At 32.7% G+C, this 27,911-nt stretch overlaps 2 protein-coding genes across 2 annotated transcripts; both read right to left on the reverse strand.

Moving 5' to 3' along the window:
• Positions 1–451: 451 nt before the first annotated feature.
• LOC133290844 (pectinesterase-like) lies at positions 452–2,940 on the reverse strand. Its single transcript, XM_061488966.1, has 2 exons — positions 2,011–2,940; positions 452–1,374 (listed from the first exon to the last, which is right to left on the reverse strand). The coding sequence occupies exons 1-2, from the start codon at positions 2,900–2,902 to the stop codon at positions 680–682; spliced, it is 1,587 nt and encodes a 528-aa protein (XP_061344950.1). The 5' UTR covers positions 2,903–2,940; the 3' UTR covers positions 452–679.
• Positions 2,941–11,416: 8,476 nt separating this feature from the next.
• LOC133290843 (aspartate--tRNA ligase, chloroplastic/mitochondrial) lies at positions 11,417–24,361 on the reverse strand. Its single transcript, XM_061488965.1, has 15 exons — positions 23,701–24,361; positions 22,945–23,088; positions 22,579–22,688; positions 21,952–22,063; positions 21,737–21,808; positions 15,863–15,954; positions 15,425–15,545; positions 15,098–15,220; positions 14,055–14,250; positions 13,776–13,963; positions 13,607–13,678; positions 13,163–13,261; positions 12,967–13,047; positions 12,546–12,603; positions 11,417–11,768 (listed from the first exon to the last, which is right to left on the reverse strand). The coding sequence occupies exons 1-15, from the start codon at positions 24,070–24,072 to the stop codon at positions 11,590–11,592; spliced, it is 2,019 nt and encodes a 672-aa protein (XP_061344949.1). The 5' UTR covers positions 24,073–24,361; the 3' UTR covers positions 11,417–11,589.
• Between the last annotated feature and the right edge of the window lie 3,550 nt (positions 24,362–27,911).

The following is a 27,911-nucleotide window of genomic DNA, read 5'->3' on the forward strand; positions in this document are numbered from 1 at the left end:
CAGGTTGACATATAATAAAGAATTTTTAGTGTAATTCTTGACAACTTAAACGCGACATGAATTCAAAAATTAGTCGACCTGAATATGAATTTATAATATTGTGTTAGTGGGTCATGTCAAAAGCTATCATCCTTATCTTTGAGATTGTATATATGTTATTTTCTTTCACATCAATTAGCAGGATTTGTTGTGATTCCTGCATTAGGACCCACAGACATGTTGGTACGTAGGTTGTGTTCATGTATAAGGTTTTGACTCGAATTTTTATTTGTATCGTATTCACGTGTTGAATATATTCATTTTTGTGAATTCTTGACTTGTCACCCCTACTCAAAGTTGTGCAGGTAAAAAGACTTTATATTAGTCAAATTTATACGTAAGCAATTAACCAATCAAAGAGGAAAGTTGATACTATATATTATTTTACAGGTCTATTGAAACTATACCTCCTTTGACAAAATGAACAGACTGTCCCTAGAGATCGATAATGGAAGTATGTAACACATAAAAGTACAACATATTCTGTACCCTCTGTAAAAGGGAAAACCCAACACAATCTACATGACTGCAATTTCCCTATATCTTTATAAAGAGTCACTATCCCATTTTTGAAACGACCAAGTCCTATATCCCACATTACTTCCCACTCCAACCTCCATAACTTTTTTTTTATCAGTATTCACAAACCTACATCAAACGGCACGCCACTACCAGGAATCCACGAGTCTCCAGCTAAGAAATTTCCAACGGAGAATTTCACAGCCTCAGTAGGATCTGTGATTACTCGAAACCCTGGCCATAATTTTACCCTCCTTTCTGTGTTAGCACCAGGTCCTGTATTCATATACTCACCATAATAGAGAGTGCTCAAAGCAAAGTTTCCATTCCACGGTGACCAACCTGCAGGGTTAATCAACCCATCTAAGTTACTCTTCATGACCACTGTTCTCGAGTACTTTTGCCATGGACGACCTAGAAAGGTTCTGAAAGAGCTTTGAACAGGTTTCAAGTCCCCAGATGAAGTAATATGACAATTATGGATGATAATTCCTGTGTTCTCATTAGGATCGGTTCTTCCTTGTGCTGTGACCGTGTTCTGCTGGTTACTCATTGGTTTTCTCACGTAGATGTTGCAGTTTTGAAGGACTGTGACGGCATCACCGAAAATGAAGTCTATGGTTCCATATATGTCACATTCACGGTAGAATTGGCGTTGGGAGTAAACATATAACGTGTCTTGGTAGCCCTTGAAGCTGCAGCGGTAGAACACTGAGTGATCGGCGCCGGACCGGAGAGCCACCGCTTGGTGCTTCTGTGGTCCTGCTGTGTTCTCAAAAGTTATGTCCTTGGCGATGAAACCCTCACCAGAAACAGCTGCAACAAATTGTTGAGATATATAAAATCATTAATGTAGCTTCACGCAATAGCTTAAGCTTTTGGGTTGAATTGGTTCTTTACAAATAATAAAGAGTTTTTTTAATTAATTACGTGAGTTGGTAAAAATTTCAGTAAAAAAATTATACATGCACAAAGAAATAAAAAGAAATTAATTATCTCTATATATTCTTATAATTTCTATGTCCCCCGAAGATACTTGTGGAAGAAAAACATTATATGCTGAGTATTTATCATTGTTGATTCCAGTGTTTTTGGTAATTTTTTGTTGTTTGAAAAATATGAAAAGTTTATATATTTTTTATTTTTTAATTTAATATTTTAAAATTTTTAATTGGAGTATGACAAGAATTTATGATGTTACAAGTCTATTCTTTTTATGATCATGGATAACAATATGTTTGTGCAGAAATAAGTACTGCCTGTCCTTGTCTCAATGGAGCCAAGTGATAATATATATAGTGATCAGCTTTAAAAGTGTAATATATGTATGTATGTATTTCTATTCCATTGAGGAAATCAGCTTCTCCCATGTAGATATATGAACAATTATAATATATTTACACATGATTTATATGAATAATACATGAGTTAGTTAATGATCGATGAACTTACCAAAAGTAGCTGAACGAAAAGTAGTGGAGCCATCTTGTGCGTTATGGTTACCAGTAACAATTGTGGCATCAATCCCATCTCCAATGATCATTAAGTTCTTCACTATCTTCTTGATATCAACACTTTCTCGGTAAACTCCTGCTTTGACATGCAAAACAACTCGTCCTTTCCCTTTGAGTTTAGCAGCTACAGCCACACCCTCAGATATGGTCTTATAGTTCCCAGTTCCATCCTGTGCCACCACAATATCAGCTTTTGGTGTTCCCTCCGTTGCCTGAAGAAGCCTTCTATCTGAAGCTGACAACCAATGGGGGAAGCCATCCGAAAGCAACTTTCTCCCACCAATTTGTTTGGTTGATGACAATGATGATGATGACAAAGCCACAGCTTTGCTAATGGACAAGGAATTGCTAAGCAATTTGGAGAAGTTGCTTAACATGGATGGGAAGTAGTTTAGGTGAGAGGGAAGGTTGAATTCAATGAAACCATTTTGGCATGTTTGATGGTTTGCAATGGATGTACTTTGCCAAGTTAGCTTGTCATTTAGATTGTTTGACCTCATTGAGTGGTTGAGATGATGAATTGTGTCCTCATAGAGCTCCAAACAATCTTCCCATGCTGACTTTGCTCGCTTGTCCTTGAAATTATTCAATTCCATGATTGAGACAAGTTTGTGAGCTTCAATGGCTTGGACCATGGTGACCTTAAGGGCCATATCATGGAAGGAAGAAGATGAAGCATCTAGGGTTGATAATGTGTTGGTAATGTCAATGTAATGCTTGCACACTTGCGGGTACGGGGTTTGATTGCATGATAATTCTTTGCCATGCACAACCAAGAGAGAACAAAGAAGAAAATATCCAATGTAACAGTTGAATAAGAGTTTGTCCATGTGGAAAATGAAATGATTAAAATGTTTTTCTACTATATGGAAAGGATTCTCTTAGGAATGCTTGTGAATAACAAGTACAAGAGAATGGTATTATATATAGTCTAGAACTTGGCTTTTGCAGGCCATGCAGGTATACATATTTGTGGGTGTTGAAGCACAAGATGTCACGTTAGGGTTTTACATTTCCTAAAGTTCTTGGCCATGTTAGTTGAGGGGCATGCATGACATTTACGTGAAAAATATTAGCATTAAATATTCGTCGGGTTTAGTGTGTGTCATTCAAAAGGATACAACTTGTGTCTTTTTAGATTTACACAGAGTACGATCGGTCGTACTCTGTGTAATTCTGAAAAGTTACTTTTTTTTCACTCTACACGTCAGTGATGTGACTGGGAAGAGAGAAAAAAAAGTAACTTTTCAGTTTTACACAAAATACGACCAGTCGTACTTTATGTAAAACACCTAAAATGACATAAGCTTCTGTCATTCAAAAGGATACTTCTTTTTTCCATATTCCTCAAATTAACTTAATAAAGATAGAAAGAAGAATCTTCAGGGTTTTATATGTATTTGAAATAAAAACGCTATGGTTTTCTAAATTTGATTTATTTGAAACACCCAGCTAAGCCACTAGCTAGTCTATGCAACTTAGTGTGTCTTAACTATTTTTCTGCCATGTAATTTTTCTTTTCTTTTCTTATTTATTCTAGAATTTCTGCGGCGTAAGATTTCGAAAAGTGGAAGTAACGGAATTTTATACATATTCCATTGCAAATTGTGAAGAATTTTTTACGGACTTATTTTTCATTAAAATTTTCAACGAAATTATAAATAAACTTCATTGCAAATTAATTGAGAAAAAAATTTCAACAAAACTATTTTTCGTCAAAATCTTTGACTGAATTATAGATAAATTATGTTGCAAATGCTGAACAACTTTTCAACAGAATTATTTTCGGTGGAAATTTTTGATGGAATTACATTTTGTTGAAATTTTTGACGGAATTATAGTTAAATTTCGTTGCAAACTGTGACGGAACTTTTCGGCAGAAATATTTTCTGTTGAAATTTTTTACAAAAATCTAGTCAAATTTCACTGCAAAATATGACAGAACTTTTTGACAAAAATATTTTCCGTTGAAAATTTTGACGGAAACAAATTTTGTCAAAATTTTCGACGGAATTGTAGTTAAATTCTATTGCAAACTAAAGCGGGATTTTTCGACTAATTAAAGTACTATTTTCTATCAAAAATTTTGACAAAATTTATTAAATAAATATTATATTATGGCTTTATTTGTCGACAAGAAAGTAAGCTTTTGACGGAAAAAGACATTTATTGCCTTTCGACAAAGTGTATTTCAACTGAAAAAATTTCGTCAAAAATTCTATCAAAAAATGATTTTTCGACAGACTTTTTATCGTTTATAATAAAAAAATTCTGTCGAAAATATGAATATTTCTAATAGTGTGGATAGAATAAAACACAATGGTCCATGCATGGTTCTTTCTATTTCATATTATTATATGACATTAATTAGCTTATGGGAGAATATTTTCTTATGTTGCTGGAAGCAACTACTCTCCTGTCACATTCACACAAAAATTTGTGCAATATTTTTTTTAAAATAAAAATAAAAAAATCTCATGGGCCCCTGCAGGAAAATTGAAGTGTCTCCGATAACATAAAACACTTAAAGCCCTTAGATTATACCTAACAACGATAACATAATGGCATATTGCATTCGCTCACCATTGGCTCCCACTCCTTGATTTTGATCGTATAACTTCTTCCACTTATATATATATATATATATATATATATATATATATATATATATATATATATATATATATATATATATATATATATATATATATATGCGCTTGCAATTTTTTATATTGTATGAGAAATTCAAATTTTCCTACCGAAAGAGAAAAAGGTGAGCCAACCTTAAAGAAAAAAATAAAAAAGTGATTGTTACAGATATCAAAGTGAGAGTGGTAAGAGAGAAAACTTCTCATGCAACATGAGAAGTCATTTTCCCTATATATATATATATCCAGATCATTAGTCATGATTTTGAAAGGAGTTGAAATTCTTCAAATTCATTATTTAAAGGGATATTTCTTTCAACTGTTCTGATGATATAGTCAGATTTTCGAAAGAAGTTTCCTTCGGGTTTGTACAATTCATTAGTTGGAATTCTGAAAATTTCCCAGTTATCCAGATCTTGATTGATATCTTCAAAGGAGATTTCTTCTTTAAAAATATTTTTTGTTTGATTTTTAACTTGATCTTTATGGATGGAAGAAGAAGATGGTTGAGATGATTTGAAAGAAAACTTAGAAGAGAAAGATTTAAACATGATAATAAAACAGACGTATTTCCCAGATATCTTCACCATCATTTGGATCCATAGTAATACAGAGATAGATGTAAATTAACTTTTATCAACTGAGCATTAGATTAAGACTTTAACGTAAATAAACAACAGATTGTCAGAGATCTTCTTGATCCCTTGTTCAACATCGACAATTTTGACTTATTGCCCTTCATATGGGACTTACTGCAACAGCTGAACAAGTTCTCAAGACTTTCATTTCTCATCCTACAATCATACATGCTTCTAACACATGTTAAAATGTTAACATAAAGCTCAGATAAATAACAGATAATTTAGATCTATCCATTATGAACACTTAAATAAATCGCTTTCCTTAGTTTTATTTATTTATTTGCAAAAAGAATATATATATATATATATATATATATATATATATATATATATATATATATATATATATATATTATATTCTTTTTGCAAATAAATAAATAAAACTAAGGAAATATATATATATTATATTCTTTTTGCAAATAAATAAATAAAACTAAGGAAAGCGATTTATTTAAGTGTTCATAATGAAATAGAGATAACCATTATTCTACCCAATAAAAAAATAAATAGAGACGCACCAAGTTATCATGCAGTGTTTAATTAGCTACGGAAGAAGAAGCTTCCTTTTAATTTGTGGCACAACCATATGGTTCCTAACACACGAAATGACTCGTGAAGCTTTGGGGTTTTGATTATGATAGCATTTTGCTTTTTCATCTAAATCAGAACATGAACCTGTAAGATTAGGTGAACGTCACAAACAACTCCATGCTTTCCAAAACAGGCAATCACACACAGATATGGTTGTTGGTGAGTCGTCTACTTGTTTATGTATAGATATATTGTACACTTATGTTACGCCACGTGGCCCCCAAGGGTCTCGTTCTTATCTTCCTTTTTAAAAGTATCTAAAATATGTGATGCACACGTGTCAAGCCATTGGCCTCAATTTCTTGATATTCATCAATCCTAAAATTAGTATATGGATATATTTCTGTTTTTGTTTTTGTTTTGCTCATACGTCATTCATTAATTAGTTTATCTAAAATTAGTTCATAATAATAAAAATGATAATATAGTGATAGTCTTTGTCATAACCTCTTTCATTAAGGCAAAGACTTCTCCAACCACCAAGGCAAAGACAGAATGAAAAGTTGTGAACCAAAGTAGCAAACTTGTACTTCTTGCCGACATATTTTATTTGTACAATTTGTTTAAATCAATTATAATGCAGTAGTTTTAAAATTATATGATTTACAGTCTCTAGGCTCCAACATGAAACACTGCACCCCTTAAATATTCAAAAACACTACATATGATTTTTCTACTTAAACTGCACAAGTGATTCAATGATCCTTATGTGAATTTTTATTACATCGAATAATAAATCTTATACAAGATCTTAATTGTTGATTTACGTGTATCTAACTGTTAAGATTTTTTGCATCTCACTCATTAATTAATTATTAATTTCAATAAATTTCAACTGTTAGATACATGGAAATCAACGATAAAGATTTGGTGTAAAACTTATTATTCTTACAGCGTTGTAAGTTGATCCTATATATATAGGGGAGGGTTATTTTGACTCTAGAGTAAGATTTAAAAGTCTTACTCCTCATCGCAGCCGTTGATTTTCGTTTATCTAATGGTTATCATTTAATAAATTATAACAATTAATTATAAGCGTTAGATGAACGGAAATCAACGGCTGCGATGAAGAGTAAGATTTTTAAGTCTTACTCTTGAGTCAAATGATCCCTCCCCATATATATATATATATATATATATATATATATATATATATATATATATATATATATATATATATATATATATATAATACATTTTATTATTTTATACATAATAATAATTTAAAACAAGCTTCTATTTATTATTTTCAAACTACATTATTGATCTGGATCTCACATATGCGAGATGGAGGCCCAATCTAATATAGCCCAATGAACTATAGACTTAACCATGAAAGAACCACTTCCGCGTCCAGTTGGCCAGCACAGCCAAGAATGACTTAGCTATTAAGGTATCAACATAGCGAGATCAGCAGCTCAAACAACATGACTTCCATATGAACCCAATGAATAAATGACAGCACCAGCTTGTCACTGCATCTACTAGAGGTAGCCTGCAAAGAATAGCCTGTACAAAGCCATCATTCTCTACTAATGAACATGAACATCGCCCTATGAAAGGCGGTATCAAGAAACAAGGCGAACAAACACTATAAATATAGAGGCATTAAGCCCAGATATGGTATCTCTTATACTTGAACCATATCGAATATTGAACTGACTTGAGGGTCGGAGTATCTTGCAGGTACTGCTCCAGTCCCCTCGAAACTACCCAGATACACAAAGTGCAAATCACCATCTCGCCATACTACTCAACATCTCGGCAAACTATCTTGTAAATTAGTAAATTAAGGGCATCGCTTTAAAAAATTATTAGCAGGCTGGTCAATGTATCATAAGTACTATGATGCAATGAACAATTTGTTTTAATGGGATCTAATTAATTAAAATTAAATACCTATCAGATTTTGTTAGAGAATAATATAAATCATTAAAAATGTCCTCACCCAACACCTTAAGGTTTTGGGTTGAAGTGGTTCTTTAATATGGTATCAGAGCTTGAGTGACTACAAGGTCACAAGTTCGACCCTCACTGCCCCCACTTTAAAGTGGAATTCAAAATAAAATAAAAAAACACAAAAGGTAAACCAAAAATTGGACCTGTGCAATATTCACGCTTCTAGCCCAAAGGAGCTCTTGCGTGAGAGGGTGTGTTAGAGAATAATATAAATCATTGAAAAAATCCTCACCTAACACCTTAAGACTTTGGGTTGAAGTGGTTTTTTAACAGATTTCAGAGACCATTTGGGCATGACATCTTCCGAACAACTGGAGGAATGGAAACCTTGCATTACATCTATTTATTAGGACTTATGCTGATGTTCTTCTACATCGGGTAAGCTTCATTATTTTTTTTGTTATATTTATCTCATTTTATATAAGAGAAATAATTTTTCTACACACACAAAAGAGGGGTGGGTCCCACCACTCTTTTTTTTTTCTCTCCTCTTACCTGTGGGTCCTAATTATAATTTTATTTCTACAACATGAGGTAATTATTTTTTTATAATATAAGAAAAGTATTTCCCTTTTTTTTTGGGTGAGTGCATCAGATAAGGTTTTAATTTTTCTTTCTTGTATATATTATGGGGTTTGTTTTTTTTATGTTGCATGAGAAAACAAATCATTCTTACACACACCATAAAAAAGTGTATCACTTTTCTTTTCTTTTTTAAATAGATGGGTCTCATACTTAATGTATCTATGACATGAGATTAAAATTTTTCTACAACATAAAATTTATTTTTTCCATATATTAGTTTAGGAGTAACCTCAGCTCAATTAAACAATCGGTAAGAAGTTAGAGCAAACCTTACACATACGTGAAAAGTAGCCAACAATATAAGTCTGTACTGTCATAAATTAAATTGGACCAAATTTTCTTATACATTATCAACCATTCAATGTTATGTTACATTATTTTGACAAATTTTTGCTTATGAAGCCCATCAGATCAAAAAATTGTCGTTGTCTTTGAGTAAGCAAAAGTTCTTAATTACAAAACCCCAAAGTTGGCAGCTGAGCTTTCAATGATTTGCTTGGGTCAGGAGTTCAAACATTGTCTCAAACAAATTCTTGGAAAATCTTTAAGGGCCAGAGGACGTGCTTCTGTGCTCGAAGGGGGGATTAGTTTCATCATTCCTTCGGTAGCGAAGCTCAATACATTCGTTGTTCCAATGAGGAATGATAGCCTTCGAACCGTAATCCATGCTCGCATAACCCTTTATTTGTTGATGTCGGCTCTCTCTTCTCTACACTTTTAGCATAACTTGTGTAGTGTGTTTTGAAACTTATGATTCAGTTTTCTTCTTCTTTCTTTTTTTAAAAAAGTAATTGGTGTAAGAAGTCCTAATAAACCCGATTAATTCGGTTTTGAATTTGAGCCTCTCCACCTTCCCGAGAAATTGCTAGTCTCTAGAATCAATCACTTACTTCTTTTTTTTGAATATCAATCACTTCTTTATCAGGGATACGGCACTTTATATATAGGCCATACACATGCTTCAATATCCCTGAAGCAGATGGAGTTGTTTATGGTCTGTATATGCTGGCCTTAGTCAAATTTAATAGAGGATCGAAAATGAACAGGTCATCTATACCATCTACCTAGTGCCTGATCATGTATTTCCGCTCCTTATTACATCTTGAGCCTCAAAATTCTTCTCTCAAACCTCTCATTAATTACTTCAAGAGAATCTAAATTCAATTTCCGCTCCTTTTTATTGTACTTATCTCTTTTGAATTTGATTTCATATAGGATTTGCTTTAGCACAATACAGAGGGAAAAATAACGGGCAATCTCAAAGTACTGCCAGTGGAAAAAAAAATTAGTCAACTTTATACGTATTCAGTATAACTAACTAAAGATGAAACTTGATGCTATTTTACATCTTATCTTTCTTGTATATATTATGGGGTTTGTTTTTCTCATGTTGCATGAGAAAATAAATCATTCTTACACACACCATAAAAAGTGTGTCATTTTTTTTTTTTTGAATAGGTGGATCTCACACTTGATATATCTATACATGAGATTAGAATTTATTTTTTCCAGATATTATTGTGCTGAACTTAGTTTAGGAGTAACCTCAGCTCAATTAAACAATCGGTAAGAAGTTAGAGCAAACCTTACACATATGTGAAAAGTAGCCAACAATATAAGTCTGTACTTTCATAAATTAAATTGGACCAAATTTTCTTATACATTATCAACCATTCAATGTTATATGTTACATTATTTTGACAAATTTTTGCTTATGAAGCCCATCAGATCAAATAATTGTCGTTGTCCTTGAGTAAGCAAAAGTTCTTAATTACACTAAGCAATAATCTCTGTAATTATTTATCAAGGAAAGTGACAATACAAGGTTCAAATGAAGACGCAAAGCATGATTATGACTTGCTAACAAAATCCCTGAATTGACTTTATTTTCTAAATTATCATATTGTTATAATCCGTGGTCGCATAACCCGTTATTTGTTGATGTCGGCTCTCTCTTCTCTATAGTTTTAGCATAACTTGTGTAGTGTGTTTTGAAACTTATGATTCAGTTTTCTTCCTCTTTGTTTTTTTAAAAAAGCAATTGGTGTAAGAAGTCCTAATAAACCCAATTAATTCGGTTTTGAATTTGAGCTTCTCCACCCTCCCGAGAAAATGCTACTCTCTAGAATCAATCACTTACTTATTTATCAGGGGATACGGCACTTTATATATAGGCCATACATTACATATGCTTCAATATCCCTGAAGCAGATGGAGTTGAATAGCAATTTTATGGTCCGTATATGCTGGCCTTAGTCAAATTTAATAGAGGATCGAAAATGAACAAGTCCTCTATACCATCTACCTAGTGCCTGATCATATATTTCCGCTCCTTATTACATCTTGAGCCTCAAAATTCTTCTATCAAACCTCTCATTAATTACTTCAAGAGAATCTAAATTCAATTTCCGCTCCTTTTATTGTACTTATCTCTTTTGAATTTGATTTCATATAGGATTTGCTTTAGCACAATACAGAAAGGGAAAAATAACGGGCAATCTCAAAGTACTGCCAGTGGAAAAAAATTTAGTCAACTTTATACGTATTCAGTATAACTAACTAAAGATGAAAATTGATGCTATTTTACATCTTATTGAAACTACACGTGACACTCCTATCCATCCTTCTTCCTTTGACAATTTGAACTCACTGTCCCTAAAAGCAATGGATATGGAAACCATTCGTGATTTTCCTTTGACAAATTTCCGCGGCCCAAGAGAAAGCCCATTTTCCTAATGACCCAGGTTGAAGAATTGGATCTAAAAGACTCAGGAAAAGGCCCACTTTACTTGATTGAATATTAGCCCAAGTAATCATAGCGCAGAGAGACACGAGTCCCGGTGAAAATAATAGCAGAAGAAAATTGTAATCACATCCAATTGCACTTCACATAATCAATCTTTATAATTTTATTTGGCTCGAAAAATGTGATTAACAACATGAGCAAAGAATTAATTTTATTACGTCCAATGGTACAATCATAACTGGTATCCCCCCCTTTAAAAAAGAATTAATTAAAACTCCTCTTCATTGATATACATAAATTATTCCTTATAGCATAATACAAAAATGGTTGTGAAGCAATAGATAACACTATGCAGAGTTGCATGTTGAAATTGATAGATCTTTGAGCTGCTGGGGATCCACCTCAGAAGGTGACCTAGTGAGGGCACACTGAGCAGTAGTTGTTTTTGGGAAAGCAATGACATCCCTGATGGAATTAGAGCCCGCCAACAACATAACCAATCTGTCCAACCCATAAGCTATGCCTCCTACATTTCATATACAAGAATTATCAATCAAGTCTACAACGATTCATCTTTACTGAGAAACAATCGGTGCCCCTAATGCTTCAAAAAATCATACAGTGATCAAATTGCAACTGGATAAAATTACTAAACAAACGTGAACTACCATCCAATACGTAAAACTATACTCATGCAAGTGGAACCATAAGTTGAGACACTATAATTGACTAATGATGATACATACACAAAAAGATTCTTCACACTCCTAACAACTTTCTCTATGAGCCGCTGGATAACAACTGAAAACCCAATTTTCTTTTTTCAAATCCTGCACTATTTCTTCACAAGATTGTTTAATTTAACCATTATTTTCCGTAAACAATCTATAATCTTAAGGCACGCCTTAACTGAGACAATAAAAATAATATGAAGCCCCTTTTTTTCAATTGCTTGCAGCTCTGCCCATCCTTAACTGAAAATCAACTAACATGGTTGTGTTTCAAGAACAATCAATCCATGCAAATTTGGTTCACTCGGGTCGATCTTCACATTCAACCTATTCCTCAAACAGAACAATGAAAGCAATGAAAAGCAAAAACTTCTGTCTAAAATGAAGTTACCTCCCTGCTACTGATAACCATTACTTCAAAAAACTAAATTAATAAAATAAGGAAAATTGCCTTTTCACAGATGTTTGTGCAACAGACCAATGCTACTCTAGCCAGATACGTTAAAGTTTCTCCACAGGAAAGGGATGGTTAGCGCTATAAACTATTTTAGAAGATGTAAAAAGCTGCATACCATGTGGTGGAGCCCCCATGTCAAGCGCTTCGAGAAGATAACCAAACTTCGCTTCAGCCTGAAATAAATTATTATACATAATTTAGGCCATTGAAGCCCCAACATTGAAACAATTTGTTGCAAAGTATTTGCTATTTAGGGAAATATTTCTCGTATCTCCTGTTTAGGGACTGTATATTCTGCAAATAATTAGTATTTGATTTGTATGATTTTCCTTAATTTTCTAGTTTCCTTGCTTTCCTAATATTAGAGATTGTAAATCATGCATAAATAGAAGGTTCTGCTGAAGATTTTCTCAAGCAATTCACAAATCCTTTTTCTACACATTTTATAAACATGAAAAGATAGAAAATAAATGAAAAGGGTAAATAAGCATAGGAATGGAATCATAGTTAATGTTTCAGATGATTGGTCCACTAACCTGCTCCATTGAGATGCCAACAATCTCCAAAACCTTTTGCTGTATGTCACGTTTATAAATTCTCAGACTTCCCCCACCAATCTGACAGAAAATAGGCACAATGTAATATTATGAGTTATTAACAGACATCAGCAGTAAAATCATCAAGCGCACAGCTACAGAGAGAGGTAAGTAATCAGAAACAAATCTCAATTACCTCCACCCCATTGTAAACCATGTCATAAGCCAATGCACGAGCAGATGCAAGCTCATTCATGTCTTCAGGATTTGGTGCAGTGAAAGGATGATGAAGAGCCTGCACTATGCCATAATTTAAAGAAATAATGACAAGAATAATAACAAAGATAACCAGAATATGATTTATCATACCCCCGACATTTCCTAGGATACATCAATATGATTTATTATACCCCAAATATTACCAAGGATATCCTATTCACCCATGATCAAAATCTCAAGCTCTACCCTGGAGCCATCCCAAACAGATGAATTGAATAATATTCAGGCCTTCAAGAAAGGAAATTTGCCAATTCACATGACGTAAATTCAAAGAAAAAGATAGAGGAACAGTGAAGATAACTGTAATGATAAACAATCACAAAATTACAAAACTAGACATTTTATTAAAAGCATGACGGACCTCAAGCCTCTGCTCTGAATCATTCCACTCGAACATTGGAAAATCAGTGATCCACAAAATTGAATGCCTGCCCTAAAACTCAAACAAAAATAACCAAATAATATTAGAAAAAGAAATGGTAAAGAAAGAGAGCAATTCTTTCTCTCTAAAAAGCCAATCAGCAACTTACATGGTCAATCAAACTTAGGTCATGGGCTACAAAAACTCTAAGCCGGTCTAGAGTTTTATTTACAGACGCATGATGACCAACTGCAAATAGGATGAGATCACTTGGTCCAGCAGAACATCGCCTTAACAAATTTTCTCTAGTTGTAAGATCCATACTTGATACTAATGCAGAAACTCCCTCAATATCCCCTAAAATCAAAGGTTTACACAAACAATGGAATTAAACAAATGTGTCTCTCAATATTGTAAAATGAATATTTGTAGAAAATTCATTCTTTACCATTATCCAAGACCTTGAGAAAAGGCAAACCCTTTGCACCAGATTTGAGTGCTTCATTGTAAATATCGCCTTTCTTAAGAGCTGAATTTGAGTACTTTTTTGTGCCAGAAGGTACACATAACACTTTAATAACTCCCCCACTCTCCAAGGAATCAGAGAAAACCTTGAAGGAAGACCCTGAGAAAATGTCAGATACCTGCGGCCCAATGAAAAGTTATATTTCAGCAAGATCCCTTAAGAAGCAAATATAGGTAAATTATTGAAAAACAAACTAAAGCACAAAATAACAATGATTTTTAACACACAACAACAGCAAGCTACACCAAATCAAAGAGAATATCAACACAAAAGATCAAATATAATTATCATATGCTAGAAACGAAGTCATTAAATTGTGACACAAATCTGAATTGCTAAGTTAATTTTTTAATCGTAAATCGTGTCAAATCATAAGATTCAAAGACAATGAAAACTAACTTGAAATAAATCATATAAATGAAACATAATGCTCAATTTATAATTAAAACTAGGAATAGACAAAATAACTTAATCATAAGTCTCAAAAAAATCATACAAGTCAAAACTGAGTTACATAAAGTGACGGAATGAAGCCTATGTTTCTAAAACAACGAAAACAGAGCAACAATATAGCCAAATAAGGTGCATATGGAGTAAGTGAGTAACTATATGAAGCCTCTGTTTCAGAAGAATAAAAAAAGAGCAATAGAATACTCAAATTGGGTGCACTCAGTAGCACTTATTTAGTTCCTTTTGATTTGACAATTTAAGTTTACATAACTTTTTCAAATTACTTTTGAGAATGGATGAAAGAAAAGCAAAAAAGAAAAAAATAATGAATTGTTGAATCATGAGGTTTATATCAATGATATGGAATTGCACCAATTCATGCATATGTCGCACGATTCAAAGCCATCTCCGATTTATCACATGATATGAATCATTGGCTTGTCAAATCATGTAATTGTAACAAACTATGGCTAGAAACAGCAGAATTCGCATGGAGGTGAAAGAAAGGTCTCTACATCTTTTAACTCAAGATCAAATCTGGTATCTGGCCTGTCTGAACCATATCTACTCATTGCTTCAGCATATGTAAGCCTGGGAAAAGGGTCTGGTAACTCCACACCTTTAATTTCAAGGAAAACCTGCACCAACACTTCTTTTTTACACCAAGTAATGAGCATATATTCCAATCTAGGAGATGAACAACTTCAAAATAGACAAAATATATTTACCCCCAAATTTTCAGCTAAAGATATGCTTTCATTACTTCCAAATTTCAAAATGATGGAAAAATGCATTTTCATAAGCTATTAGAAAGGTCTGATTAAACAATTGTATAAACTAACCTTTCTGATCAGTTCTTCATTAAGAGCCAACATATTCTCTAAAGGAGTAAAAGCCATCTCCATATCCAGTTGGGTGAACTCAGGTTGTCTATCAGCTCTTAAATCTTCATCACGGAAACATCTGACAAAAAGTAACTTGCATATTATCCAAAAAAAACAAAAAGGAAAATCACTTGCACCACAATTGTTTTTATTTTAAGTTTGGTTTAGCTTACAAAAACAAAAATTCTATATTCTTAGTTTATGGCTGTATGCAAGTTACTCAAACCAAATGCATTTTTTATAGGAGATAAATTTTGAAGAGAAAAAGGGAAAAGTGCTACTACAAGGGGGACAATAACATATTCTCAAAAACAGAAGTCAAGAAACAAGGAAATATCTTATTCTTGAACACTTAAAACATCAATGGAGACCCAAAACGTAAAAAGAAAATCTTACCTTGCTATCTGATAATATTTATCAAAACCAGCTACCATTAGCATTTGTTTAAATAGCTGGGGACTTTGTGGCAAGGCATAGAATGTTCCTGGCTTCATAAAGCATATGATAGTGAATCAACAAAACTTAACATAAAATAAGTATCTCACACAAAAAATAGAAGAAGAAAAAAAGACTTATACTGCCTTTTCCTCTCAGCAATACTCTGCCCATTAAAGATATTACTCCAACATCAACATCAACAACAATTTCATCCAAACTAGTTGGGGTCGGTGATAGATGAACCCAAATGAAAAGTACGAAAATATTATGGAAAAAAACAAAAAACAAAAAAAGGAATAAAATTAAAAAATAAAATAAATATATATATATATATATGTAACACAAGAAATTTTTAAAATATAGCAATAAACAATTACAAATAAAAATATAAATCATTTAGTGGCATAATACAGACAGGAAATGTCTACTGTTTTTGCAATCAGATTTTACACTGCCAAAAACCACGATGATGCTTTATGGGCGTATAAGGTAAAAGATCAAAGTAGGGCTGTGCAAAAAAACTGGTTCAGTTGCTCTGCCCTTGATCTGACCTTGATCTGACCCATAAATACCCACTTTTTTTGAACTGGTTTTAAATATTGCTCTACTTATATATGGGTCAAGTTTAGACCTGCTTTATTTTAATAATTAAGTCATTACCCACAATTTGACCCAGACCCACTTTATAAAAAAAAAAAAAAACAAAACAAAAAATCACGCTAAAGGCAAATTAGGGATTAGGTTCTCTCTTCTCCGGTTCTCCCTATCTTTCTTCGTCGTTCACACTTCACTCTGAGTCTTCAGTCTCCATCTCCAAGCAAAATCAAGGTAGAGTAATGATTTAGGTTCTCCTTTTGGCTTTGTTTTCGAACACGAAATCACCATTAATGGAGTTTTGTTGTTTACTTGATGTGCAGATTTCGTGGCCGTAGATTAGGGGTCAGAGCAAGCTTTGGGACTGGGTTTAACGCCATTCAGAGCAAGCTTTGTGTGATTTGGGTGTTAAATGATGCCAAATACGAATTGGGGTGGCATTCTGCAATGGTTGATTCACTGTGAGTACAAGAGCATAATTAATCCAGTATGCCTATTAATTTAATTCAACAGATTTCATCTTGCAGGAAGATGTTGCGTCCATCACTGTGATCTTGCTTCGGCTTGAATTAATATAATCAACATCCACAAGTAGAGTTTTATTTTATTTTATTTTAAATCTATAACAATTGTTGATAAATAGTGAGAGCATGAGAATATTATTTTAAATATTTTGGTCATATTATTTCTTTCGTGAATGGAACTTGTGTTTTTTGAGAATTTCATATAAAGGCTTTGCTATGGTTGAGTTTTACATTTTTGGTAGGTGAATTGTATTAACAATTAATCGATGGCCACCTTTACTATTTATAATCCAAACAACGTGCTTATCTATGCTTCAAAGTAATTGATATCTAGTATTTTTCTCCCCATGACTATCAAGTGCTTCAAACATCCTGCTTTCCCTCACATCCAAAGCAACCACATTAAGAAAAGGCATCCCTGTTTTTGTTACCACATCAAAACAATTCCAGCAGAAGGCAGCACGAACTAAGAAAACTTAAAACTCCGAGAATAGTCTCAATTCACTTCACCGAACTGGGTAATCCTCATTTACAGTCCTCAAAAAAAATCGATGGCCACCTTTACCATTTAACATCTTAGGTGAATGTAGTTAAATGGCCACCTTTTGGTAGGTGCATTGTACTTACGTTATTTGATGAAATGCTTGAAACAATTGTACATTGAATATTTTTTATTTTTTTTTGCTTTCCAACAGATGGATGATGACTTTCCAGGCAGTGAGACGTCAGAGCATCATGTTTCTACTCTACCTGATGCATCTAACGATGAAAATGTCTCATCTCGCAAAAATAGATCAGAAGTTTGGAACTATTTCACAATGCATCCAAACAAGCAAGCTGAATGCAAATATTGTGCTAACTTACTCAATGCTAGTTATGGGACAACTTCATTGAAAAATCATTTGAATCGGTGCAATGACAATCCAAATAAACCTGGAAAGAAAAGGAAATTAGATTCGTCCTCAGCTGCTGAAGGACATGTTAGTTCTTCTCCTTTGTGCGCAAGATTTGATCAAGAGTTTTGCAGGAAACAACTTGTAAAAATGATCATTGCTACTGAGCTTCCTTTTCGATTTGTTGAGCATGAAGCCTTCCGCGAGTTTGTATTTTCTTTGCAGCCAAAATTTAATGTCCCCTCACGCACTACAATAGCACGTGACATTTTGCTACTATGGGATATGGAAAGAACGAACTTACAAAAGTTTCTTGTGAAGCATTGTGGAAGAGTTTGCCTCACCACTGACACATGGACTTCTTGTCAGAATTTGTCCTACATGTGTCTAACTGCCCATTTCATTGATCAAAATTGGACATTACATAAGAAGATCTTGAATTTTTGTAAAGTTCATAATCATTCAGGAGAAACCATGGCAAAGATGGTTGTGTCATGCTTAAATGAATGGGGATTGGATCATGTTTTTAGCCTAACAGTTGATAATGCTTCCTCAAATGATACAGGGATTGAATACCTAAAGAGGGGATTGAGGTTAAATGACACTTTGATTCTGAATGGCGATTATATGCACATGCGTTGTTGTGCACATATTCTAAACTTGATCGTGAAGGATGGATTAAAAGAGGTTGATGATTCCATCTTGAGAATTCGAGCTGCAGTTAAATATATAAAATCTTCTTCGGCCAGACTAGCTAAATTCAAGGTATGCATTGAAAAGCAAAAGATTGAATCTAATTGTTTGGTTTCTCTAGATGTTGAGACTAGGTGGAATTCAACATACTTAATGCTAGAGTCGGCATTGAAGCACCAAAAGGCATTTGAACTACTTGAGTTGGAGGATAAAAAGTATGTTTTTGAGTTACAAAGAGGAAAAGGAGTGCCTAAAATTGAAGATTGGAACTATGCTCGTACAATCTTACCATTTTTGAAGATCTTCTACGAAGTCACTTTGCGTATTTCTGGCACATCTTATGCTACGAGTAATATATACATGATAGAGGTGTTTAAAATTGGAAAAAAGATTCGCCAAATGTGTGAGCATAATAATGAAAGTATAAGTTCGATGGCTAAGAAGATGAAGCTGAAGTATGATAAGTATTGGGGAAATGCGAATGATTGGAATATGTTGTTATTAATTGCAGTTGTGTTAGATCCGAGGTGCAAAATGGATATTTTAACTTTGTTGAGTGATGATGATCGACATTTTGATTGTGGTGAGCTGGCTAACTTGAAAAAAAAGTTAGATTCTTCTTTGAATTTACTTTTTGTGGCATATAATGATGGAGAAGAAGGGTCTCAAAGAAATTCACAAGGAGCACAACTTGATGATGATGATGATGATGATGATATATACAGTGTGCTGTTTCGGAAAAGAAAAATGAGAAAGTCAAATGGTAAATCTGAGTTGGACGTGTATTTAGAGGAAGCTTTGGAGAATCCCTCTCCAAATTTTGATATTTTGACTTGGTGGAAGGTACAGTCAAGTCGATTCCCAATCATAGCAAATATTGCTAGAGAGGTGTTGGCTATACCTGTCTCAACTGTAGCCTCTGAGTCCGCATTTAGTACTGGAGGAAGGGTGCTTGATCCTTATCGTAGTTGCTTAACACCTCAAACAGTGGAGTCCCTTATTTGCACGCAGGATTGGCTGAAAGGAACTCCCTTCGAAATGCGTTCAACTGATGGCTTAGAGGAGGAGCTTCAAAAAGTTGAACATGGTAATGTAATAAGATTAATTGATAGTTATTACTTATTATACTTTGATTTTATAACTAATTAGATGGTTTTTTTCTTTTGTAGGGACGAAGATGCTTTCCCTATCCCAACAAAATGTGGATTGTTCAACCTCTGTTGCTATTGATGGATTATAACAAAACATGGTAATTGAGGTCATAGGGGATTACTTATAGTTATAGGCTTATAGCCAATTTCAGCAAAATCAGCATAATTCGTGTGTTATTTTGCTTTGCTAACTACTGCCTTTTCTATGTTTTTAAGCATCACTTTATTTCTGATGCATGCTTTGATTTACCTGGTAGTGACCTTGATCAACGTTCATTTTTTGCTGGCATAGTTGAGTCACTAAAGAAGCTACTACACTCTCTCTTACAAAGTGGAAATTATTTTATTGATGTATCTCCAAAGTGGTAAGCAAAATCAGCATAAAACATCAATTGTTGATGGCTAATCAATGTACATATGTTTAATGATGTAGTTGGAGTAGACACTCGTAACAAGCATCTTCATCTACCTATTTCTTTCATTTACTTAAATGATAAACTACACATTGGCTGATAGATTTGTGTTTTACATGTCTTGTTCAGGTTGTTTCATGGGGAACAATCACATTGGCTGGTGCTGAAAGGTTCCTTTTAAGCCAAAGCACTGGTGGACTTTTTCTCATGTCTTATTGCAGCTCTTGTAGGGGAATGGTGCTCTGGATTATCTGATAGATGTTGAAGATATGAATATGTTTAATGAGGAGGATATGAACCCCTGTATCAAACATTGTGTTTTAATTCTTGAAAATTTCTATTATCTTATGTATTGGCTTGAGGTTGTAGAATTGCTAGAGGATTGTTCTAAACTTCAAATTCTTGTCATTGAACTGGTTTGCTAAGTTTTTAAGAATATTTTTTATTTGTGTTTTAATCTCTATTTAACGTTTAATTATTAATTTTATTTTGTGTCTATTGCAATATATATTTTGCAGAATGCAAAGATTTTATCGTATTTTTCAGGATTTTGTGTCAGGGGCCGTTTGGTAGGAGATATTTTTCAGGATTCTCAGGAAACTGAATTTTTTTAAATTTTTAGTTTTCGGATATTATCGTAAACTGAATTATTTTGATAAAATATAGTATTTGGATTTAAAAATTACATTCTTTTATTTATTCAACAAATATCAAATTTATTATATAATTTATATATTTCAAAACAAATAAATAATTAAATTACATGAATTTAAAAATTAAATCAATAATTATAAAAAAAATCAAATTAAAAACAAGTTTTGAAACCAAGTCAAAAGTGGGTCAGGTCAGATCTGACCCAATTTTGAAACCAAGTCAGACTTATTTTAAAAACCAAGTCAGGTCAGATCTGAACTAGTTCAGAACTAGTTTAAAAAAATCCAAAGCAAGTCAGACCTGACTTGGATTAAATTAAAGTCGGTCAGGTCAAAATACCTGACCTATAAAACCAAGTCGAGTCGAGTCAACACAAAAACCTGCCCCGACCTGCCCCATGCACAGCCCTAGATCAAAGGGTCGAGCATAAGGTAAATCTGTAAAAGCTCTACGATGATAATGCCATTGACGTAATCTCTTTTGGAGTTAGGGTAATAAATCCCATCAACTCTTAAAATTAAACATTATAATTTCTAATTGAACAATAGGAAGAACAATGAATTGATCTGGTTCTAGAAAACCTAAATCTAAATTACTCCACAGTACATTGACAGGACCAATATTTTTAAGGTCTGTTGTTTTGACTTCTTTACTCTATTGTAATTGGAATGCACATGAAACAGAAAAAAATACTAATAAAATTTTTTAGACAAACGTAACGCAAGGTTGTCTAAACTGGAAATCCTTATTACTGACAACGAGGAAACCAATTCATTTAAAAAAATCATATATAAATCAATGATTTGAGATATATTGGGGATATTTTAAGATCATAGTCTTTTAGCTACAATTTTGAGTAACAAAAGCTTTACATAACAATCTCATGCAATAAGTGAACAAATTTAAATACCTGGATTCTTGATGGAACTAAATAATCCCGGGCACCTTCTGGTGTGGATCTTGACAGTATTGGAGTTTCAATCTACCTTATGACCAAAAAAAGGTAAAGATTAACATAGGATACCAAATACCAACCACCAAAGTAAATTAACAGTGGAGGGCAAGAGACACAATTACTCATTGAATAGAGAAAATAACTCAAATGATGACCTCACGGGATAGTACCTCCACAAAACCATGTATGTCTTCTAGATATCTCCGCATGAGTTTAACCACTTTATGCCGTAGCAATATGTTGAAATTCATTTGCTGCCGTCGTAGATCAAGACATCGATACCTACAAACAAGTAATTATAAGCAATAGATCTCCCATTATCTTACATAATACAAATAAGAATAGGTATTTTGAAAAATACTTATGCGTGTCTATGTGTGTGAAAGGTGATAGTGCCCAGAGAGTAGTTAGTTAGAATAGTTATGGAAGTGGTTGGACGGTTAGAGTTGTTAAGAGTAGGTAATTAGCTAAATTAGTAAAAGGGGAATTCTGTTTTGTTAGTTTGGAAACATAGCCGTGGCTCAGTAGTAAAAGGGGAAACCCTTAGAAGGAGAATCCTCTCCATTGTACTTAAGTTAGTGACACAGATAATTCATACAGATTTATTTTTTCTTTTTCTCTCTTCTCTGTCTTCTCAGCTCTTAATCTCTGAAAACTCAAGACTCTGTTTTTGGGTTCATAACAAAATGTATTCCACAAAAGATTTTGACATCATAATGAAAACATTTCCACGAGAAACCAATAAACATTAATATAAATAAGCAAATATGAGTATCATGCAACTTGATGGCAACTACCTTAAACGGATTTCCTCTTTTAGAGAATCTTTTGCATCATCTGCTGTAGTAACTAAGAATGGTAACTTTGAATTTACAGAATTTAATACTTGAACTCTATTTGCAGCAACCTGCCACACGAATATACATATAAAATTTTGGTAGTTAGATACAAAACAGTAACTAAATAAAACATGTCAAACTACAAGAAACAGATATTCAGTGTGCGGACACCAATTGGTTTAGAACTAAGCATATTTCTTCACGGATTAACAAGCAAGGAACAGGAAGAAGAATTGAAAAAAGAAAATTTAAATTAAATTAGGACAACAAAATTGCTAACAATCCAATAGCAAAATGAAATTCTCATCCATTAATGATATATACCTCGATGAAGCCAGTTTTCATCTTCTTGTTGACTGACTCATTTGGTCGAGACCTGACAATACCTTCAATGGCAACTACATATTCAAGTCTCAAATCATTGATAGCAGAATGGGCATCTGGAAATTCGTCTGGAAGGGTTGTAACCTAAATTTCAAGCTCAATCAGCATACACACCATGTACAACTACAAACTAGAGTGATAGTAAAGTAGTAAACGCAAGAAGAATGCTACAAATAACAATCATATGCATAACAGAAACTACAAAGCAGCATTTAGGGGTGTCAAAACGGGTCGACACGACACGAATTCGACACGACACGAATTTTTATTCGTGTCAAAATCTTCAACACTGACACGACACGAATTTTTTGCTGGTTGACACGACACGACACGAATAACATGCAAAATAGAGGTCAAAATGGTAATTGACAAAAAATTTAAAAAAAATGGTTCGATATTAAAAAAAATTAAAAAAATAATAATAAAAAGATTAAAAAAAACAAAGGTCGACACGAACACAAATACATCAACACAAACACGACACGAATTTTTTACGTGTCATTCTTTCCAAAACGAACACGACACGAATTTTTTTGTGGGTCAACCCGAACACAAATTTTTGTGTCGTGTCGCAGGTCGACACACGTGTCAAAACCTATATTCACACCCCTAGCCACAATTAGTAAATACAAAAATTGCTTCATTGAAATGAATGAGGTTAAGTAAACAATCAACAATTTTGGAAGAGACAAGTACCTGAACAATGCCAGTATGGTCTCTGAGATTAAGAAATGTGAGGCCACCATGGACCCTGTGAAGGGCAACCCACCCACAAAGCTGGACCCTTTTGCCCACATCGTTTATAGACAACTCACCACAAAAAGCAGTCCTGCTAACCCATTCAAGAGATTCCTTAAGGGATAAAGGTGGTTTAGCATTGGGTGTGAGTGTTTCAGAAACAGAAGGAGGTTGTTCTATTGAAGGGGATGTTGAAGCAGAAACAGAAAAGACAGTTCTTCTGCTTCTGGAAAGGGCCCTTGGAATGGTGTTAGAAACTCTGCAGAGAAAGAACGAGGATGGTCTAGGACGGAGAGCCATCAAAGGCAAGGCTTTAAGGAACACAGACATGTTGTTCTTAGTTAAAGGGGGGGGGGGGGGGGGGGGGGGGGGGAGAGATAATGGTACCCAGTAAAAAAATATCCTCAAAGACCACTTGAATATTCAGAACCTAAACAAAAAACGCAAGCTTGATGTAGAGAAAACAGATTGAAAAAGAGGGAAATTTTATGACAAAAAAACCTCATGAATTCATCTAAAAGAGTAAAAATTGCTGAAGGTTCGAATTAAGAGGAACACTTATATCAATTGAGAATAGTGAAAGGGAAAAATAGAAGAATTGTAAAGTGGCCACTGACCAGTAGAACACAGCGCGAGAAAGAAGCTGAACATTGCGGCGTGAGAAGGAGATAACAGACGCGGAGTTTCAGGGCTAGTAATAGGCCCATCATTAATGGGCCCATATGGCCCAGGACTGATTGATGGACCTAAGGCTTCCTGAATGAATTTGGGCCCATAGAATTCTCCCCAGCAAGTGTTTGGGTCTACGTCTACCTAAAAGAATGGGAGAGATCATAGATAAAGAATTCTTAATGGGCAAGTGCTGTCTGTCTCTCAAACATAGCCACATTATTCACGACAAAGTTTATAATGAAATAAAATTCTAGATCCAAAGGGTTTTGCAACAGTGGGAAAAAATTGACAAAGTTTAAATTCTAGAGATACATTTGTACAAAAGGACATAAGCATATCTTTTCGTATTGAAAAGAAAATAATCTTATACTTAGAATATTGGAATATCTTAAGAAACCAAAAAGTTAATCTTTTAGATGGTAGCATAAACCAAGAGTTAATTAAAGACAATTTTTTTCAATTATCCAAATTAAAGTTATGTCTTTAATTTTATGTATGTATATACGCATTTGGGCCCCATTTATATGTTATATGACTAATTAGACATTTGTGAATGACAAAATGTGTTTCTTGTCTTGTGATTCTATTATTGTTTCAATTTGAAATGGTTCGGAAATATGGAATAAAATATGAGAAATATTACTATCATGTTACATGAGAGTACTCTCGTGTTATAGAGAAAATCTAAGTGGGACTCATAATTAAAAAACAAAAAAGACAAAAGAAAAAAAAAATGCGTTTTCGAAGCGAGAGAACATGAGATAACTATCTTATGTAAAATGAGAATAGTATTTTCCATAAAATATTCTCAACATTGTCCATAATTTGTTGCTTGTGTTTCTGTCCGTATTTCGATTAGGGATGCAAAACTTAGACATTTGAGAAATTTGTGCGGGAGATAATACAAACATGATTTGTCATTTTCCTTTTAAAACAAAATTCAGTTTTCTCAATCAAAAGTATAAACATTGATGAGTATCTTCAGATTTCTTTTATTAAAAAAGGTTCTGAAATAAGTAGAGCATAACAAGGGACAAAACAATATCTCATTAAAAACCACGCAATTCACAGAGCAGAAGTCTAAATATTAAATAAGTTACATAATAGAAACTGTTGAAAAGATCAGTTCTGAAACATCCGTGAAGCAAACTCAGCACATAAAACAGCTTTTCGTTTGGGGACCATAAAAAGCTGCACATATATTATTAATATATTAGAAAAAGAGAACAATCACTCCCTCTCGTGAACCTCTAGCGAGCTGTCACGAGGGAAAGAATGGAAAGTGTCGTTTTTTTTGTTAATGGCTTTTATGCTAAAAAAAAAAAAACTAGAGATGAGGTGGCTAACTCTTTGTCTCACATGCAGTAACTAATTGGTAGCTGCTTAGTTTCTAGTCTTTTCATTTCACGGGATGCTTCTGTCCCAAACCTCAAGTCCAAAACTCTACACTAAACAAGCCAAACAATTCCCAACCTCGTTTGATCGTGTCACTCTCATAGCTATAGTTCTTGCATGTATGTTGATCCTGCATTACATATGGGAAAGATATGATAGGGCTGCTATGGTTCATATATATCTCATTTCAGAGACGTTCACGTCTCATTTTTACGCTCATATCTCCCCAGTGTATACTTAGGACTATGGATCAATCCATTTATTTTTGTCTGCCTCAAAATTTCTGTGTTCCTGTTTAATTTATTTCTATCACATATACGTCACCATATTTGCAAATAAATTATAAACACTCGTAACTCTTATGATTTCTATAAGTGAAATTACTTTAATGAAAACTAACAATCAATTCACTTTTTTATTTTACATCGAATGTGACTTAGTAAATATTTATAATTTTACTAGTTCATTCAACAAGTTGTTTAAATCAAGTATTTATAATTATAACTTTTTATTTAATAAAAAATATTTAGTGAACATTTAAACTAATTTGTTTTATCAATATAATTTAAAGATAAAATTTGGTCAAAAATATCAAATATATTTATAATCTCATAAAAAATAATAAATACTTTTTTAAATATTATTAAATATAAGTAAAATAAAATAAAATAATATTACTAATTTATTTAAAATATTGAGTCTTTTTTAACTCGATCTCAATTACATTTTGATAATGTTTCTGGTTTTTTAACCATTTTGTTCTTTATTAATTAAAAAATAATCATTTTATTCTCGTTCCAAAATTATACATGAATATGCCTCGTTTAATCGATTACAAGACACACTTAATAAATTAAGTATTGAAAAAAAAAGGTGTAATCGATTATAAACTTTTTCCTTTCTTATCAGATATGAAAAAAGATTAAATTTATCATTGAAACTTATAAGATTAAAATTAAAAGATAATATATAAACATGAAAAAAGCTAATATTTTTAGGGAATTTTACGAATATATAATTTTATATTAAAGTATGTATTTTGTAATTTATTAAAAATAAAATATAATTAGATTATAAATTTTTTATAAAAAAATAACTTCAAATTTAAAAAAAGTGAAAGTAAAAAAAATGAAATTAAAATTTTTAAAGTTTAAAAAAATAGCTATGTAAATGAAAAATTAAAAAAAAATCATATGACAATAAAGAACCTTTATATTATACATATTTAAATTATGTAAATGCAAATACAATAATAATAATCGTAATATTATTTGCACAAATTTATATTAATAAATAACTATGATCACATTGCTTCATTTGTTGATTTATTTATTTTTCCATTTATCTTCTACTCTTAATTGGGGGTATTAATCAACTTCAAGGAATAAATATAAGAATTTTGAATTTAATTCTGTTCCATCCATCCTTCTCCCCAATATAGTATGGGTAGTGTGTATGGCGTGTGCATCAATAAGTAATTCATTAATTAAAACATATAACATTTTTAAAATCTAACTATCTTAATAGAAGAATTAAAATTTTAGTCTTTGATCCTCACCTACCACAAGTCACATCATTTTTATTTAAAATATATATAATTTCTGTTAACGACAATCGCTATAGTTACCCCAATCTTCCCCTCGTGATTTGGCTTTATAAACCCTTAATAAGATTAGTGATCTTCTCTGCTTTATATTTATGGGAAAAATATTTTTGCAGTTAATACAGATAAGTTATCTGTATTTATTTCTAAAATGACATTATTTTGGTATTGAAATATTAAAAAATAATGAATATAAAGATAACTATAACCTTGAAATAAATTAAAATTACAAAAACACCATGATTTCTGTCCCAAAACGACGTCGTATTGGCTTACTGTAGATAAATTATCTGCAGTAACTGCAGAAAAAATGAACCCTATATTTATATGTCTTTCATTGATCTAAATTTTTATCTACTTATATATATATATATATATATATATATATATATATATATATATATATATATATATAGAGAGAGAGAGAGTGGGGTAGGATCCTTTGACACTTCATCTCAGAGACATTAGATCAAAAAAGATCAACGACTCTGATTTATAA

Source organism: Gastrolobium bilobum, unplaced genomic scaffold, assembly GCF_033153095.1.
Source record: "Gastrolobium bilobum isolate Gb01-03AN ecotype WA unplaced genomic scaffold, APGP_CSIRO_Gbil_v1 utg966, whole genome shotgun sequence".
NCBI lineage: Eukaryota > Viridiplantae > Streptophyta > Magnoliopsida > Fabales > Fabaceae > Gastrolobium > Gastrolobium bilobum.